We start from the raw sequence: 16446 nt of genomic DNA on the forward strand, positions 1-16446 counted from the left end.
TTTTAACGTAATTTTCATAACTTTTACAGCTTTTTCTACTATTGAAGACCTCCTCGAGGCCAATTATACTATGCCAAAGTAACTGAGTAATAGATCAGCTTTTTTTACTATATGTATTAAAGAAATGTTGATGAATGAATGGATGGATACACATTTACAAAGACGTAATTTTTAAATTACAAAATACTCTGGAAACGAGATATCAGAACTTTTCTCATAATTTTACACATTAATTTGTTACAATTTAAGCCCAAAGTGTCGTGCTGACAGATTTTTCTGTTACTACAGCAGCACTTCTTTGTTATGTAGAAAACCTGAGACGTGTTACTGAAATTGTAGTTGCTTTTCTTATAATTAAGGTCTCAGGGGATTAAATATGTAGTTAATCTTACATTAAACTTAAAGTTAAAGGGGAGTTTCTCCTGTCTGTACTGTGAAAAAGTATTTGGCACACTTACATGTTTCAGATCGTCCATTTTCTTCTGCTTAACTGGTATAGGGTCATGAATTCAGGGTTATGAGAGGCAGGGTACACACTGGACAGAGAAACACTCACATTAACACCTACAGTCAGTTTAAAATCACCAACCCTACATGCATGGCTTTGGACTGTGGGTGGAAGCCACAGGCAGGATTCAAACCCACGACCTTCTTGCTGTAAAGTAATACCCATGTTTCAGATCATCAAACAATTTTAATATTAGTTAAACATAACCTGAGTAAATACAAAATGCAGTTTTAAAATGATGATTTCTTTTATTGAGGAATGCCACCTTTGGCACCAAGAACTGCACTCAAGTGTTTGTGATAACTGGCAGTGAGTGTTTCACATCACTGTGGAGGAATTTTGGCCCCCACTTCTTTGCAGAATTGTTTTAATTCAACCACATTTGACCACTTTGACTATAAATGGCGTGTTTAGGGTCACGCACAAGCACCTCAAACTGAATAAAGTCTGGACTTTATCATTCAAAGCCCAAACCACAAAATAATTGCCAGAAAATTGAGATTGTTTTTGAAAATGAAACGTTTATTGAAACTTCTGACAACTAAAAAAAGTCTAAATTTTAATATTAATTTGTATAAATGTCTTTTAATTTGTAATTTTTTAAATGTTGTTTTTTGTTTATTTTGTTTGTTTGTTTGTTTGTTTTCTTGCTTAAAAATGTGTTGTGCAATTTATTTGACCTTTTCAGGGGGGAAATGTCATACTGATGTTGAAGAATCCTCAAAAACTCCCAAAAAACATGAATCAAATATTATAGAAGAGGCTTTAGAGGGTTAAATACTGTCACTTGGTCTGGATAAGTGTGGTCAAATCAGGCCCACAGGCCGACTGGAGCCATGATAAAGATCAGGAATAACTCCAGAAGTTAAGACAAGCACTGAAAAGCCAGCTCAACGGTAGGAATAAGATCCAAGCTATCAGTCCTTCAACACCCAGCTCTGACCCAGGACAGAGATGTCACTGATGTCAAGACATAAAAACTCACAGAGATCTCCACCCAAAGACCAGCACCCTGAGGCTCTATGAGCAACCGAGAGAGGGAGGGCGAGGATTAGTCCATGAGGTAACACGGAGCATCTGTTTGCCTTTGACGTGTAAACTAGGAGGAGGAAGCTTTGGAGAATTTCATTTCAATCATTTCAATTATTTTTACATTCCCTGAATGCAACAAGTTTGAACAAATTACAATTAACAAAAAAACTTGTTGTGAACACATCCTGAAAGGCAAAACCAAGGAGGCTATTCCTGCTGTCATTGGCTACCCTAACATGCTCATTTTGCAGTACTGCAGTACCACTTTTCCACAAACCTGCCTGATTCAAATACTTTTATTTAATTAGAAAAAAATACAGGACAAATGAAAATACACAATTCAAACCTTAGATATACAGTAGATATGATTTGTATTCACATTTGTGTCCCTGAAGATAATCTACCACTAACTCTGAATATTGTAATATTGTGACAATAACAATAACACAAATAACAGATTAAAAGATAAACAAGTTAAGTGCACAGCTGAGGCGAGAAAACTTGCACAACCACCAACCGCTATCAGCTTTTTTACGTATTATCAGGCTAAATATTTGCCTATGACATCTTGAGACTGTTTTCCCATAATCTGCTAATCCAAGATTTTTCACAGAATACTAGTGGTCTGCAGTCACAGTCTGAGGACACTCTGCCCTCAGTGTGATACACATTCTTATCTCTGACTATTGCACTCTGTCTGTGACTCAGGCCGTTCAGTGATGTGTTGCAGAGGCAGGCAGGGGGAAATCCTGCACGGCGCATGAATAAAACTAAAGAAAGTCTTCATCCATCAGCTGCCGCAGAGCAAGGATTGTTTCATAGCCGTGACACTGAAGCCTTTAGACCTCATCTTCACCTTAATGTCCTCTTGAGTCCGTTTCAGTGGGGTCTTCATGAGATACACTATCCTCCTGAAACCTTCCTCGAGTCCCATCCCAGTTGTGGCCGAGCACGGCTGGATGTACCAGGCCCTGCCTTCGCACACTTTTCTCAAATGAAGTTTCAGGCAAAGCTCCTCTGGGCTCAGAGCTCCGGGTAGGTCCTGTTTGTTGGCGAGGACCAAGAGAGGAACCTCCCTGAGACTCTCGTACCTCAGAATCTGGTAAGCAGAGAACACAGTGAGGGCCGGCACTACAAACTTTTTAGAAAAGCCTGAGTTTTGTGCTTGCTTCCAGGTTTACTATAACTATATGGTTTACAACACATTAAAATTAAAAATAGAAGAATATCTTGGCATTTATTATGCATTTATCAACAATTAGAAGGTTTTTTGTGAAGACTTTAAACTGATAATCCTAATGACCTCTTAATACCTTTAACATATGAACACATTAAAAACCACCCTCCTACAACTACATTATAATGCGTGATAGATAATTTATTAAAGATATAAACAGGAACACAAAATAAAGCACCTGTAAGATTAATTTGCATGTTTTATTGTTTTGTCCACAAAAACAATGCCTTCAAATGACCTCAGAAGTTTAAATACAGTGCCTTGAAGTTTCTTGAGTTGCTAGATTCGAAACTAGTTGCAGTGCCACAAATCCCTGCTCATAAATACCCTACATGCTTTCAACATTTCCCCTTTCGAAGGCAGTTTTGGAAACAGATTTGTAGCATCAAAGCCTGCACAGTGAAGGTGCATGCTCAACAATAAAATATTCGTTGGTTTATTTACCCGATGGAGTTCCTTGCGGGCCTCGTCCAACCGTTTCAGGTCCCTGCTATCCACCACAAACACCACTCCAGCTGTGTCGGTATAGTGATGCCTCCAGTGGGGCCTCATCTTTTTCTGGCCCCCGACGTCCCACACAATCAGTGCCGGGCTGCTCCTGTCCGTCTCCAGTGTCTCCACATTGAAACCCACAGTGGGCACTGTCACCACACTCTCGTTGTACTTCAGCTTGTAAAGCAGCGTGGTCTTTCCTGATCCATCCAGGCCCAGCATCAGGACTTGTGCTTGTTTCTGATACTTGGATCCGTGAATACCCATGTCCTAAGAATGCAGTCCGTGTCTGTGGAGCTTTCTCTCTTTGTGCAACTGTGTAAACTACGCTGAGTGCACTCAGTGTGTCTGCTGTCTTATGAAGAACGAGTAATCCCTCCCCTCTGTTGTGTCCAGATTCCTTCTGGCCTTGCGTAGCTTTCAGTAAAGCTATTTATATGTGAACTGACGGTGCAGCTGAGTGGGGCAGCATGCAGTTCTCTGGTTACCAAAGCACAGTCAGTGGAGTCACATCACACCTGCCCCGGATCATCATACACACCAGCAGCAAGGAAGTCCATGTTTGGCACAACGGGGAAGATTGTGTTACCTCCTGGCTGGCTGGTCACTGCTGGCCTCATACCAGTGACATCACAGCTAAAGTTTGATAGCCGTAGCAGATGGGCAAATTCTGTCTAACGTGTTTGGTCAAAGTGCAGCTTCCAGAAGCCTCTGAGCCAATCTCAAAATGTAACATTAATCTCAAATACATTTGCATCTAATTAAACAGAGTCCTGTTTTTATTAGTGAATACAAAAAGGATTAACTACACAATTTACTTGTCATATTTAATTACCAGTGATTCTGGATACTTATTATTGGATCTCCTGACTGCATTTTAGGTTTCATGTCACTGTTTGTTGCAGCTCTTTACAGACCTTTTATCTGGCTGTCAGGTTTAATTGGTGTAATCAACTGTGGACTTGTTTATAATGTCAGCAGCAGAATGAACTGACCCGCGCTAACAAAACCACAAATGGCAACTTATGTTAATTAACATCTTCAGATATCCTCCAGCAGGTGGAATAAACAGACTCAAATCTAAAACTTTGAAAAGTCAGAGATCATCAGTTGATTTTGCCACAGCTTCTTTTTAAATAATGAAAATAAGGCACAAAATAGAATTTGATCACATTTTAGTATGATGAGTGTTGATAGTACACCTCATTTATTTGAAATTCATCCAGGGACCCAGACTTTCTTGTCATTTTTTAAAGTGGCCTTCAGCAACAGTTCTCCAGGTTTTCTGAAGATCTTCCAAAGAGATCTTAAAAAAAAAAAAAAAATCTGAGGAAACAGGACAAGCGGAGGGCAAAAGAAGTGGCAGGTCTAATAAAAACTGTAGCAGATGAACAGTATCTGTCCTTAAGAAACAGAAAAAAAATAAGCAAAGACCTGAAACAGGAACTGAGAGAATCATCTGATCTGTAAGTCGATCCAGCTACGCTTCACTGAAGCCTCACCAGATATGGTCTGCATTTAACCCGGTGCTGCTGTTTCTCATTTATTTTTACAAAGAAATAAGAGGTGGTTCAAGACTTTTGCACAGTACTGTAACCTACATCTGTACAGAATACATTAAAATAAAAAACTCCACACACAATAATGATGCGATCTTTTATCGTTTTAATCTTACCTTTGTGATTTACACCTTAAAATTTCTGAATTTTCTCTTTTTTACAGTTTATGAAATCCAACAAAAACAAGTACAAATGCCACACAAACATCCCGTAACATACGTTAGAGGAAAAATGTGAACTGAAAAAAGCACAGACAGTTTCATTGGGTATATATCTCTGAAGTGAAACAGCTCAGGTAACAGGCGCCCCGCTGCGTTAAACATTGGAGGAGTGATACACGAGGACAGTATGTACATTCATCTTACAATTTGTCTCTCGGAGACATGTTTTCATCATTGCTTTTCCACATTTGATTTAAGGAGGGATGACGCTGAGGTCGTGCACTGTGCGCCGTGTGGTCGACTGCGTTACATCAAAAAACCGAGAAGTCGTGTTGGCAGCGGACTCGATAACAGGATATGAACAGCTAGAAAATAAGGCAACGATAACTGATCTCATTCAAAGGCTCGTTAAGATTAAATTCAGAGTAAATCAAAAGCGATGCGATTCAGATCCACGACTTTTGCCTTAGTGAGATGAGACGCTGTGAAAAGATGAAAACATAACTGTATGCTGTCGGTTTAAGTTCATCAGGTAGATTGTAATAAATGATGATGTAACAAAAGTCACATAAAGGAAGGGGATGTCAATATCTGTGAAATAAGTCTTTTAAAGGGTGTAATATAAAATCCTACATAACATAATGCTTAAAACTGCCATTTATTATTATGATAGAACCGTTTACCTTCTTCATACCTCTCCAGGTTAGCGGTCAGCTATTATATGAGATAACACATTAACCTTTTTGAATTAAAACTTAGCAGTTAGTCATAATGAGATGTTACTTTGTTGTTACTCCAAACATTTAATTACACTTTTACAAGCTACAATATTATCCAACAGTTATTACATTATTAGTAGTTACACATCCTGATGAGTTGGGCCAGAAAAAAGCAGGAGAGGTCAAACGTGAGGGTGAAACGCTTCGGTGGAACAGAAACTCTTAGCGATCGTTTTAATTAAAGACACATTAGAAAACGGGGCAACTCAAGCCAAAACATGAAGGTTTCCCCACATCCAGCAAGTGTGATGTAACAAAGTGGTAAGTGCTATTGCTGTACAGTATGAGCAGTAACGTGTTTTCATTTGTGTTGGTCGTGTAGAAAACCCGCCACCGTGCTGAACAACAGATTTCTTAATCGATAAACACAGACAAGGTGGAAGAAAGAATTTGGAGGTCACAGACAGTGAGGGAAAGACATAGTTTGGAAATTACTGGAAACATCATGCTGTCATTTAAAAGGGACATTACAATGGGGCAACGAATCAGATGTTAGTGTCAGACATGTGTGCAAGTTCATCACAAAGAGACATCAATGACTGTCACCTCTCTCTCACACACACACACACACACACACACACACACACACACACACACACACACACACACACACACACACACACACACACACACACACACACACACACACACACAGGATCATAGCCGCACCCACAGCTGCACAAAGCTTAATCAGATTATTTGCATAACAGTGATCCAGCTCGCTTTACGGTGCCTCAGAGATATGGCTAAGACTAAATGAAGGACATTTTTATTGGGTCACTTTTATCGCAAAGTAAAGCAGGCGAGGGGGGCATGACGGGGTGGGGGTTGGATGCACTGAGGGACAAACTGCTGTAAATATGTGTGATAGAAATAGTTCTCGCTCAAAAAGCGCTTATTTCATCTTAAGTATATTCTTATTTATATTCAGACACAAAATAGATACTGTGCGCAGAAGACGTGCGGTCTACTTTTCGCTGGCCTTGCCTTTGAACTTGACCACCATGACGGTGATGTTGTCAGGGCAACCGCGGTAGAAGGACTGAAGGACGATGCTCTTGGCGCCAAAGTGCGGCTCGTCCAGTCGTTCCCTGATGAAGCGAACCGCCTCCTCGTTGCTGAAGGTGTCCCACAGGCCGTCCGACGCCAGGATCATGAACTCGGGCTGCAGCTTGTTCAGGTCAAAGGACATGACGTCGGGATCGGGAATGACCACGTTGAGGTTTTTCAGAGGGTAATCGCCCAGAGAGCGGGACATGGCCAGGATGCCCTGGACGCGCCACGAGCCATTGAAACTGATGAAACCGCCTGAGGATGCGTGGGTAGGATATTAGAAAAAATGTAAGAAACCAGGATAATAAGACAGAAATTACAAAAACAAAGGTGGGAGGAGACACACGTGTATAGCTGTATAGCTACTTAACCATTAAAATGTAAAATATTCTGACAGATTAAATGACAGGATGTTTCATCAACTAAGAAATGACATCAAAACGCAAACATGGCTCTTTGCCACTGACCCAGTGCAGCACTGTTTTTGTTAGAAACATTTAAATTCATTTCACATCCTGCATGTACAGCTGTGAGTCCACTATGGCTTCCACAGATATGCAGACAGGGAATTATACTGGAAATTACTGGATACTAGGCCATGAAGACTTCCGAATTTGCAGTGAGCAAGGCCATATGCAGGATGTTAAAAAGTACTGAGGTTAAAAGTTCAGGCCATGGCTATAAAAAAAATCTAATTGTGTAACTCTGACTAATAAAAAAGGTCCAAAATTCCTGCAAAAATTCCCAGAAAAAGCAGAGGACTTGGTCTCTCTGTCCTCGCTTTAGCAGCCACTGATTCTTCAGCTTCTGTGAGGTATTAAAAGTTAAGCTTGTAAATGCATCTTCAGGCATTTATCGTTATATTTGTATTCAAATAGCCCATGAATTGTGTTTTTTCCCCATTAATTTCAGTATTTTAGCATCATTGCTGCTGACAGCATGTTACACTAACCCTCAGGAGGCACCAAACTCACTGTGGACCATTTATGGATAATTCAGCCGCTAAATGAGCTTGTTTGGCTCATGAAGCTTTATTACATCTTTTCTTTTTGTTGTTGATGTTATAATAGAAAAAATTCGCCCGTTTTTTTTCTTCTCTAGTCTCAGTCTTTTATCTTTTTTGTCTCTTGGTGCAGTCTCCGTCCTTTTTTTGTTAATAAAAATGTAAAAATCCCAGCAAGGTTTAAGTTTATGATTAAATACAAATTGGTTATCATTTCCCAGCACAATATAAAGGAATGAGGACAAGTTCAAGACTTTTCCACAGAACAGCACAGACTGTTAAGAATATACCTAATTAATATTATTATAAAGCTTTAATATAAATGTAAACATATTTTATTATTAGTGTGCAAATTTTAGGGGAAAAGGCCTCTGATTTACTGTGTTTTGTATTTTTTTAAATAAATTAGTCTTAAATCTTAAATGTGAATTTGCTGTTCGGTACTTGATTTATTATTGAGGAGTTAAAAATATTTTTATTTCTATGTTTTCATTTAAAAGTGACAGTGCAGTTTGACGTAGTTCCAGTGCAGAGCATTAAACAGTTTACAGTTTATAATTGTTGCTAATTTCCTGCCCTTGTCCCTTGTTGGGCTTTTACATCGACAATGCACAGGCAAGGTTTACAGCATTCACATAAATTTACTTTTCTATTATCAGACCATAAATTTACTCAGCCAGATGCTCCATAATGCAAAGAGATCATCAGCTCTCCTCAGGAGAGTGCTGGCGTTTTAAGGCTGGTGTTGGAGTAAAGGCTCTTCAGAAGAGATCAGTACAACAGTCATTCTGCACATCACAGTTTATGATTGAAGCTTTGGGTGCACTTCTCACTAAAGGCTGCTAAAAAACTGTATGAAATTTCTCCACTGAAAACATGCTTCTCTTATCAGTCAACAAAATCTTTCATCTTCAGTACCAAATTGGACCACTAGATGGCGATAGTGGGCTATCCTTCTGCCGATCACACTGACTAATCTGGAAATTTGCCATCAAACACTCCTCACGCAGAGAGTATGCAGATTGGGTTGGAGGGAGAATTGCGCCTACGATTACACCTTAAACACTGAACACCGTCTGGCTGGTTTTGATAACATGCTGCTTTAGAAGCAGATAGTGTTATCAGTCAGTAGGTTTCGATGTCAGCCTGAGACTGAGATGTATGAGGGGGGAGGACTGTGCAATGGCTTTTAGCTTTGATCATAAGAAGACTCATTTCATGCTTTCATAGCAACAATGTGAGTTTGGATGCTCCCTCAAGTTTTAACTGAAGTCTTTTCTGTTGCTCTGAATATAATGAGAACTGCGTATGGGTCTGGATCGCAGCCCATTTTCTCACCGGCCTTCTTGATCCTCTTACGCTCCTTGAGCTGGTAAGGTTTGTGGTCGTGCGATAGAGGAATGGCATTGCCGTCTTTATCGCAAAGAACTCCGCGTGAGTCTCCAACATTAGCCACTGTCAGCTCCTTATCAGACAGCAGGGCCACCAGACATGTAGTTCCTGAAACAGAGGAGGGGAAGGGTAGAGGAGAAGCAAGGAGATGATAATCACGGTAGCTGGACATGAATTTCATAGCAGTCCATCAAACAGCTGCTGAGATATTTCTGTCTTTACCAGAGTGATGGAAAAACAGCATTCATGTGGTTCAAAAATACCATGCTGTTATTAATCAGTGTTTATTAAAAACAATGTGACAGCTGATAAATTTATGTCAGCTCATTATATCCCCAATTCTTAAACCTTAGTATGTGTGATTGAAAACTTGATCCAGTGACAGACACACAATGTTTTACAGTACAGTATAAAAACACAGCGCTCTTCCAAGACACGCACGTCCGTCCTGAAGCCACGTGCAAACAATTCAAACGCTCTTTGACGCAACTTCTCTTTCTTCCACTCTTTTTCTCCTTCCTCTCTTTGTTTAGCTTCCCAGCCAGGCAGAACAGTGTATGTACTCAGGATCTGAGGCCTATTGTATGAGATCCAAAGTCCTGTAGAGAAAGAACAGATCTGCCTGTTTGGCCATCTGCTCACACCGAGCGAAGACAAAAGTGGACAGAGAGAGAGGGACACAGGAAAGAGGGAAAAGAAAGTTCTGGACCACCCGGACAGCGAGAGAGGGGGTAGAGTCAAGTCACAGTCAGGATTTTAGGGTAGAAAAATGCCAAAGGAGACAAAAAAGGGCTAAAAACTAAGCAGGTTTAAATGCCACTACAAGTATGTGGATGACCTACTAACATTTCAAACTTTTCTTTTAAGTTTCACATATTTGTGCCGATGCTGACTGAAAATGTATGTTTCAGCTGTTTCTCATTGAACCCAATGGAATAAATCTCTTCTCCATGAAGGCTTCTTCCATCAGTTTGCAGTTATTCTGTCCCAGACCTGACGCAGTCGCTTGGTGAGCAGTGAAACGGTAAAGAAAAGGCTGCAGTGCATGATGCAGATGAAATAAAACAAGTGTGAGATGGGCATAGAGCTGGAGGACAGAGACAATTCCTCAGCAGGACAGTGATTTTATTATTCCCCTTTGAGGAAAGATTTGGGGTGAAACTAGAGGCGGAAAGTAACTAGTCTGAAGTGAAGTGAAGTGAAAATTGATGCCGCTTAATTGTAAATCTCACAGACCTTGTGAAAAATCTATTTCTATTAGTTTCACCATGTTATGCATCCCTAATCCTTGTGCCTATAGCTGTCACTGCACTGTGCCATGCTGTCCAGCTAATTATCCTTATCTAGTTCCCATGGTGATAGAGATAATGGACTGAGGTGCCTTCCTAGCACACCCTTCCCCAATTAGCCCAGCCTCTCAGTGCACACATTCAGCATTCCCTATTAAAATGGCACCATGGCCCATATGCACCCTGTGCTCATGCTAATTATGGGCTTAGCTTGGCCAGGCACACCTTCAACACTCCAATACCATTAACATCTTAACCCCAGTTAGTCTCTCACTTCAATTTGCAACACTGCACTAATTCACTCTTTCAGTTAGCAAACTCTGACGGGCTCTATTTATGCTCTCAAATACATCTGGAGAGTTCAGTCTAAGTGTATCCACAGCACCCGAATGGATTTATGCACTTAGCCAACCTGCTTGGCATTTAGGTGAAAAATGTGGGGTCAGGACTGCCACCATCGCGCTCGCCCTACCTCGCGGTCTTCTTCAAAGCCTTTCTAAAAACACTACCTGCCCATTAGCACATCCACAGTAATTTTATCCCTTAAGAGCTGCCATCCTGCCTTACTTCCTTGGACTTGAACTGTTAACATTTAGAGCAGTATATTATTTTTAGAATGTGGATCATTTCGACCTGCTTTATAAAGTCAGAGCAACACTCTGGATTTGCATATCACGCCTCTCAGACCGTCTCAGGTTTTTATTTTCATTCCATTCATTTTTTTTCACCCCTAAATAACTACAGCAGCTTCCTCGGGGTCAGTCCCAGCCTTTCTGGAGCCCTGTGTAAGATTTAGCTTTGGCTTTAGTGTGCAAAGCCGAACCAACCTATCATTTCTCCACTCTCTCGTTCTTGGCAAAATAGGAGAGTAGCAGAAGATTTGATTTAACTGGGCTATGACCATATCTATTCTAGTTAGTCTAGTTCAGGGAGTTTGGTTGTCAAAGTCAAACCTTAATCTGCTTTAACGTTCCTCCCCTAAAGCTGGAATGCATGCTTAATATAAACAGCACAAACAGAGGTATTCAATTCACTTCAATGTTATTTACATAGCTCCAAATCAAAACAGCATTCGCCTCAAGCCGCTTTATTTTGTAAGGTAAAAACCTTGCAAAAACACAGTGAAAATCCCCATGATCGAGCAAGCACTTTGGCGACAGTGGGAAGGAAAAACACCCTCTCAACAGGAAGAAGTTGAGGGTAAGGGGAGGAAAATGCTCTCCTTTCTTGGTCAAAACCCAGTGGCCACCTTACCCTCCACGCAATTTATCTGCCCAAACTTCAGTTTCGCGTCCAGCAGAAATGAGTAGAAGCCAGCAAAGCCTTCTCTCTAATGCTGCACTCATTAATTGATCTTTATACAACTTGTGTAGTAGACCTCGAGACCTGAATGTTGGTAGAGTTAACCTTTAATATAATTAATCTTCCAGTTTCTTTTCCCTTCCCACAAACAAGAGGGTGCAGAAAAAATAAAAAGCTTAACGCCCCGAGGCCTTACAGACCTTAACAAGTCTTTTAGAAATAACATCAATCTTGCAAAGACTTAAAACCTGAATTCTAAGGTGAGAGCGAATTCCTCACACACACACACGCACACACACACGCGCACGCACGCACAACAAGCTTACAATCTTTTTTCAATCTATCCAAAGGTTGTACAGTCCTGCAGTGGGCAGCAGCTACTTTAAAAAGTCTCCATGGTGAGTTCAGGACAACGGAGGTGCAACTGTGACGTATGTCTGACGTTGGAGCCCATCAAACGTGTTCGATACTAGCTTTCTTCAGTGTTAAGCTGATGTTACAGCTTTTCCTACCATTCAGTCTGTTTTTAAATACTTACAAACTGATCAGTCATAATCTATTCCTCCCTTTGACCACAACAGAAAGAGGAATGCTTGAGGTCTGCTCCTAAATTACATCACGTATTACTGGAGGATTCCTCTGAATCTGCTGTAAAGAGACTGGAAGCATGAAGAGAGGGCTTATATGATGGCATGCTCTGAGGCTCATTTGCAAAAAGTTGACTTTTTAAAATGAAGGGATGGTATTCTACCTCAGCTTCAACACTGCCAGTTGAAAAAAGCCACTAATTTTATCAGGCCTTTCAGAGCCCTTAGGGCCCTCTCTTAAGTTATCTAGAGAGAATTGTTCTGACTTCGATGTTGGTAACATCTGAATATCTAATACCCTATAAATAATCCATTCACATAAGGATTTTTGTTTGTTTTTCCTCTTTATACAGATATATAATGCTGTGACTGGTTGTGACAAAGTGGAGTAGCAGTTGCAATGCTCTCCATTTTTTTCCCGGGTTTGTTTGTGTAAGCGTTTTGTTGCCGGCAAATCAAACATTCTGCAAATTAAGGCAAATACTCAGTCACGTTTCTTTATATTTTATTATGTTACAGATTAAGTCATTTGTTCATACTTACTTTGTTTTTCTTTTCAGTCTTCATGAAATTAAATTCACTGTAAATAAATTGCTCACTTCCCTACCACCTTCCTTGGCGTTCGAGTCTGACTACTTCACACTGGGCAATTATTCAATAAAAGATATTGTTGGCCAAAAAAAGCTGATGTCACAGCAACCAGTGTAAACTACTTTTCTCTAGCCTGAACATTTATAAAACCTTATACTGGAAAAAGGTTTTAATCTTTGCTGTGTCCTATTCTCACTTTATTTACCTAATCCCAGAAATAATGTTCTCCATGCTTTAAACACTACAGACTGATGTGCAGCCACCAAATATCCATCAGTTTCAGGTCACAGGGTAGGCATTGATGACATTGATGACATGCTCGAAAGCGCCTTCACAGTGATTAGTTGGGATCATAACACCCTGCTGGCCTTCATAGTTACTGGCACCAAAATTCAAACTGTTTCTTCTTCTGCCCCATAAACAAAGTGGCTGCAGAGTTTGAAACAAACTGCTGCAAGCTGACTTTGTTTGAACAAACATTTAGTTAAAGTGCGTTTTAAAGTAACAACAGCCATCAGTCATACTTTGTCAGCTGTAACTGTTTCTGTTTAAGTAGCAGCACAGACACAGTCAGGAGGCTGAGTTTTGTCCGATTATGATCAAAAATAATTTATAAGAGCCGACATTTTCGAACAACTTCAACAACCACTCTAGCTGTAGTATTAGGTGGTAGCAGACCGAGTTCATGGTCAGATTTTGATCATGACACCGTAGCTCAAATGATCTTTTCAAACCATTCCACTTTGATCAACTGAGTAAATTTGAGCAAATTACTGCATTTAAGCCTGGGTGGTCTCTATCGATGGTGATGTGTAGTTAGATTTCTGGGGAGGTGCACGTCAGGTTACGGCCTAGGTTTGACAACCTTAAATATGACACGCTTATTTGACTTTTTGTTATTGCAAATAAATACATTTAATTTAAAAACTTTCAGAATGATCTAATGAAAAAGCAACTGACCTCACTTTATATATGTAACTGGCATTATTATGAAAAAGAAAAGAAAAAAAGGACTGGATCTGCCACAGTTTACACAGCCTCGTTCCACACGCACTGTAGGTTTAAAAAAAACTGCACCGAACACATTTGGTATAAACAAATATTTGCCTGAAGGGGAATATGTGGCACACAGAACATACTAAAATTAAATGATTAATGGCAATAAAGAAACACAAAAACATACGCATGAGAGCAAAAACACAACGAGTAGTGCCTCACTAAGTGGAGCTTCATTCTTGAGAGATTTGAAGATGAAAATGAATAAAGACCGGTGACCTCCGGGAACCCTTACAGTGTCTCTTAGAGGTCAGAAACCGGAGAGGATGTGAACAAAATGATGCCGTGTAGGGTGAGGTTGGTACATGAATGTTTAATTTCTGCTGTGCAAAAAAGTTAATTTGTTTTTGTTATACATATTTTCATCTTCCTGGAGACAGACTATGGTGCACGTAATATTTCTGCACAAATTTAAATCTTACATTCCCAACCTAAATAGTTGTTTAATAGAATAGACAGACGCCTTTTTTTTTTTTTTTTTTAAGATGACATGGCTAACGGGTCAGCGTGGCCTCTGCTGACTGCAGATTATTGGACGAAAGCAAAACAGTCCATTTTTCTGTTGTTGCATGCAGACATGTCACCCAGCCACATAAAGATTGGTACAAGCAGAATACCATACAGCATTAAGGAGACTGTTTCCATAATAGACTCTAAGCTCCTGGGCACTGCATCAAAGTCCCATCTTCCTTATCTTTCTTTGAGGCGCTTGTGTTCGCTGATAAACAACACAGGGATGAATGAACAGGGGGATAAATCTGATACGCTGTTGTCCTGGGGACGGGGAGCTGAATTGAGAGTGTGTATCTCTATTCTGCCTCACTCCCTCCCCTGCTAGCTCAATTTAGGCCCCCCGATTACTACAGAAAGCAGGGAGCTGCGCGCCCTAAACGATGCGATTGTGGAATCAGATACAAGGACAAGAATGCACAATTACCTGATCAGCAGATTCCCCCGAGACACCTGCAAGAAAGCCACAACAAATGCCACAGCAAATTCAATCCCTGAACTAGACAACACAGGAGCCCATTTATTGTAATGGAGATTGCAAGTTTATCTAGAAGCATCATGTCAGTCTGTCTTGCTGTGCTGTCCAAAAAGAAGGATGGGGCATAAGAAAAAGATACGAGCAGATGGATGTGTGGAAAGTATCTTTAAAACTCAATGCAACAGGTCCACTTAAGAACAGAAGAAGGCAGCGGGATCAGGAGAGGAGATTTACTTTTGGCCCCTTTTGGGAGTGACAGATCAGAAAGCCGATGATTATCTCCAGATGGAGAGGCAGCAAAGGAGGTGGAGGATAAAGCATCGAAGAGCAGGTGGCTCCAACTCTGTTTTTAATTGACCTCGTTAACATCCTTTGTCACATGTCAAGCATTCACAGAAGGATGTGAGGCTTTCTCAGGGGCTCTTTCATACCCGTGACCGCCTCGCCACCTTAGATGTGATTCACATGTCACTGTTGATGCAGGTTTTCATTTAGCCTCTATGCTTTCTCTTTACCCTCATGTCATCGGTTGAATGAGAGAATTCCCATGTGCTATAACTAATTTTTCACAGATTTGACCTTCATTCCTGCTCGTTACAGAAAGAGTAAACTCGCCATAAAATAAAGGATTATATTTCATATTCCACAGCATGTCTAGGGCTTACAGTTAACATGCATGTTACACAGGTGTGGGTGCCGGAGGTGTTGAAATGATGAAAAATTCACCTGTTTACATCACAGAAGGTTGGCGAGTATGGAGTGTGTGTATTAGCTACGCACGCATTAATTGCTTTGTCTGCTCGGCCTTGATTACCGTTTAAATGGATTTTGCTTTAATTGCGGAAACAAAAGCAGGTAATTCAGCTGCATCTGGAAGGCAGATCTGTCTGAATCAGCATTGCAGCAGGCGGCGGTGAAACTGTATGTAGTCACCGCATCGCTAAAATAACCGAAGACCTGAGAACACGGCAACATGATGATCACCACCCCCAAAAATGTGCAGAAAAACAAAACCCCCCCAAAACCCACTTCAAAAGAGCACGTCTCAAGTGACAGCTGACCTCACAGGTCTATTACAAGTGACAGGCTCGGCCCTTGAACTGTGATGCATGTTTACAATTATTAATGAAGGCCACGTGCTTTTTTTTTTTCTTCTTGCCCCATGTGAGTTCTTTACAGCTGCTTTCAGTAACTTTGCAATTAACTGCACTTGAAGAAAATCGTCCATACAAACAAAACTTTGCAGTTACAACTCTGAAGACAGATTCTGTAAATAAAGACCTACTCGAGACTCCTTCCTCCTGCATTTACTCTCTCACCTTCACTTTAACCGGGGCACTGGAAGGAAAACTGACCTTCCCACAGAAATGCTGAATTGTTGAGGTTGCAGAAAGTCACTGCAGTGAGACCAGGAAAT

The 16446-nt window shown here is 40.6% G+C and overlaps 2 protein-coding genes across 2 annotated transcripts in view; both read right to left on the bottom strand.

The window, feature by feature from the left end:
- Window positions 1–1009: 1009 nt before the first annotated feature.
- LOC308401102 (ADP-ribosylation factor 6-like) lies at window positions 1010–3686 on the bottom strand. The gene is made up of 2 exons (XM_080889163.1): window positions 3222–3686; window positions 1010–2639 (listed from the first exon to the last, which is right to left on the bottom strand). The coding sequence occupies exons 1-2, from the start codon at window positions 3534–3536 to the stop codon at window positions 2331–2333; spliced, it is 624 nt and encodes a 207-aa protein (XP_080745289.1). The 5' UTR covers window positions 3537–3686; the 3' UTR covers window positions 1010–2330.
- Window positions 3687–4922: 1236 nt separating this feature from the next.
- ppm1lb (protein phosphatase, Mg2+/Mn2+ dependent, 1Lb) overlaps window positions 4923–16446 on the bottom strand; it is a 60796-nt gene continuing 49272 nt past the window's right edge. Inside the window, exons 3-4 of the mRNA XM_080889241.1 lie at window positions 9163–9324; window positions 4923–7076 (exon numbers count right to left, since the gene is read on the bottom strand). Of these exons, the coding sequence (XP_080745367.1) occupies window positions 6736–7076; window positions 9163–9324 (503 nt within the window). The 3' untranslated portion in view covers window positions 4923–6735. The remainder of the gene's footprint in view (window positions 7077–9162; window positions 9325–16446) is intronic.

This window comes from Rhamphochromis sp. 'chilingali' (genome assembly GCF_963969265.1).
Source record: "Rhamphochromis sp. 'chilingali' genome assembly, chromosome: 8".
Lineage (NCBI taxonomy): Eukaryota > Metazoa > Chordata > Actinopteri > Cichliformes > Cichlidae > Rhamphochromis > Rhamphochromis sp. 'chilingali'.